Source organism: Plasmodium knowlesi (assembly GCF_000006355.2).
Source record: "Plasmodium knowlesi strain H genome assembly, contig: PKNH_00_89, whole genome shotgun sequence".
In the NCBI taxonomy this organism is placed as follows: Eukaryota; Apicomplexa; class Aconoidasida; order Haemosporida; family Plasmodiidae; genus Plasmodium; species Plasmodium knowlesi.
Window position 1 is genome coordinate 1 of NW_024070125.1, and position 1,496 is coordinate 1,496.

Sequence of the window (1,496 nt, forward strand, 5' to 3'; positions counted from 1 at the left end):
TATATATATTTTAATTTTAGAGTGATGTATGGGACGAAGTCACAGATCAGCTGAAGGATCTCTCGGGGAACATAGAAGAAAAAAAAAAGGACAAAGAGGTCTCCAAACACTGCAGCACTCTAAACGATAAAACTGGGAAGGAGGCCTGCCTCCTTATTGCAGCAGGATTGAAACACCTATACGGCATCTGGGGCGACGACGGCAAGGGGGACTCTGTTGATGCATCGTTTCAGAAAATGATGAATTGTGTTTTATTAAATGCTATTGCAGATAAATTAGAGAATGAAAAATTTCCATGTAAGGATGAAAGGAAAGTAGCCGATGCGATAAAGAAAGCATTTGAGAGGGAGAATGAAAATATTAAGAATCAAAGTGAAGCTTGCAAGGCTGATAATGTTAAGTGTTTTAAGTGTCCGAGGGTTCCGAATATCGCCAATTGCCGAATTGGCGAGGAAAGTGAAAAGAAGGAATTAAAGGACAAAGTAGAAGAAATGCTCAAGAAGGACGGTGGTCAAGATGAAATGAAGAAAATTGAGGCCCAAGCTATAAAGGACATATGTAAGTAAACCCCACCCAACCTCAATCCTCACCACCCCACCCTACCGAAACACTAACACACCAACACACTAACCCATAACCAACACAGTTGTGGTGGTTGTGGTACCAGTATTTTGTGTTGGTAACAACACAACCAACACAACCAACACAACCAACATACTAACATACAATCAACATACTAACATAACCAACATACTAACACAACCAACATACTAACACAACTAACCTACTTACACAACCAACATACTAACACAAAACCAACATACTAACACAACACAACATACTAACATAACCAACATACTAACACAACACAACATACTAACATAACCAACATACTAACACAGAACCAACATACTAACACAACCAACCTACTAACATAACTAACATACTAACACAACCAACATACTAACATAACCAACATACAACCACTACAACACAACATACTAACACAGCGCAACATACTAACACAAACCAACATACTAACACAACACAACATACTAACACAACCAACATACTAACACAAACCAACATACTAACACGAANNNNCTAACACAACCAAACATACTAACATAACCAAACATACTAACGCAACACAACATACTAACACAAAACCAACACAAACAACACAACCAACACAAACAACACAACCAACACAACCACAACACAACCACAACACAACCACAACACAACCAACATACTAACATAACCAACATTACTAACACAACACAACATACTAACATAACCAACATACAACCAACATACTACCACCAACCAACATACTAACATAACCAACATACTAACACAAAACCAACATACTAACATAACCAACACACAACCAACATACAACCAACATACTAACACAACATAACATACTAACACAACCAACATACTACCACCAACCAACATACTAACATAACCAACATACTAACACAAAACCA

At 37.7% G+C, this 1,496-nt stretch overlaps 1 protein-coding gene across 1 annotated transcript; it reads left to right on the forward strand.

Annotated features, from left to right (window-relative positions):
• Window positions 1-20: 20 nt before the first annotated feature.
• On the forward strand, window positions 21-562 carry PKNH_0005600 (SICAvar, type I (fragment); the record flags this gene model as incomplete). The annotated part of the gene is made up of 1 exon (XM_039113482.1): window positions 21-562. A coding segment is annotated over one exon (542 nt), but the record flags the coding sequence as incomplete, so codon positions are not given.
• Window positions 563-1,496: the final 934 nt, after the last annotated feature.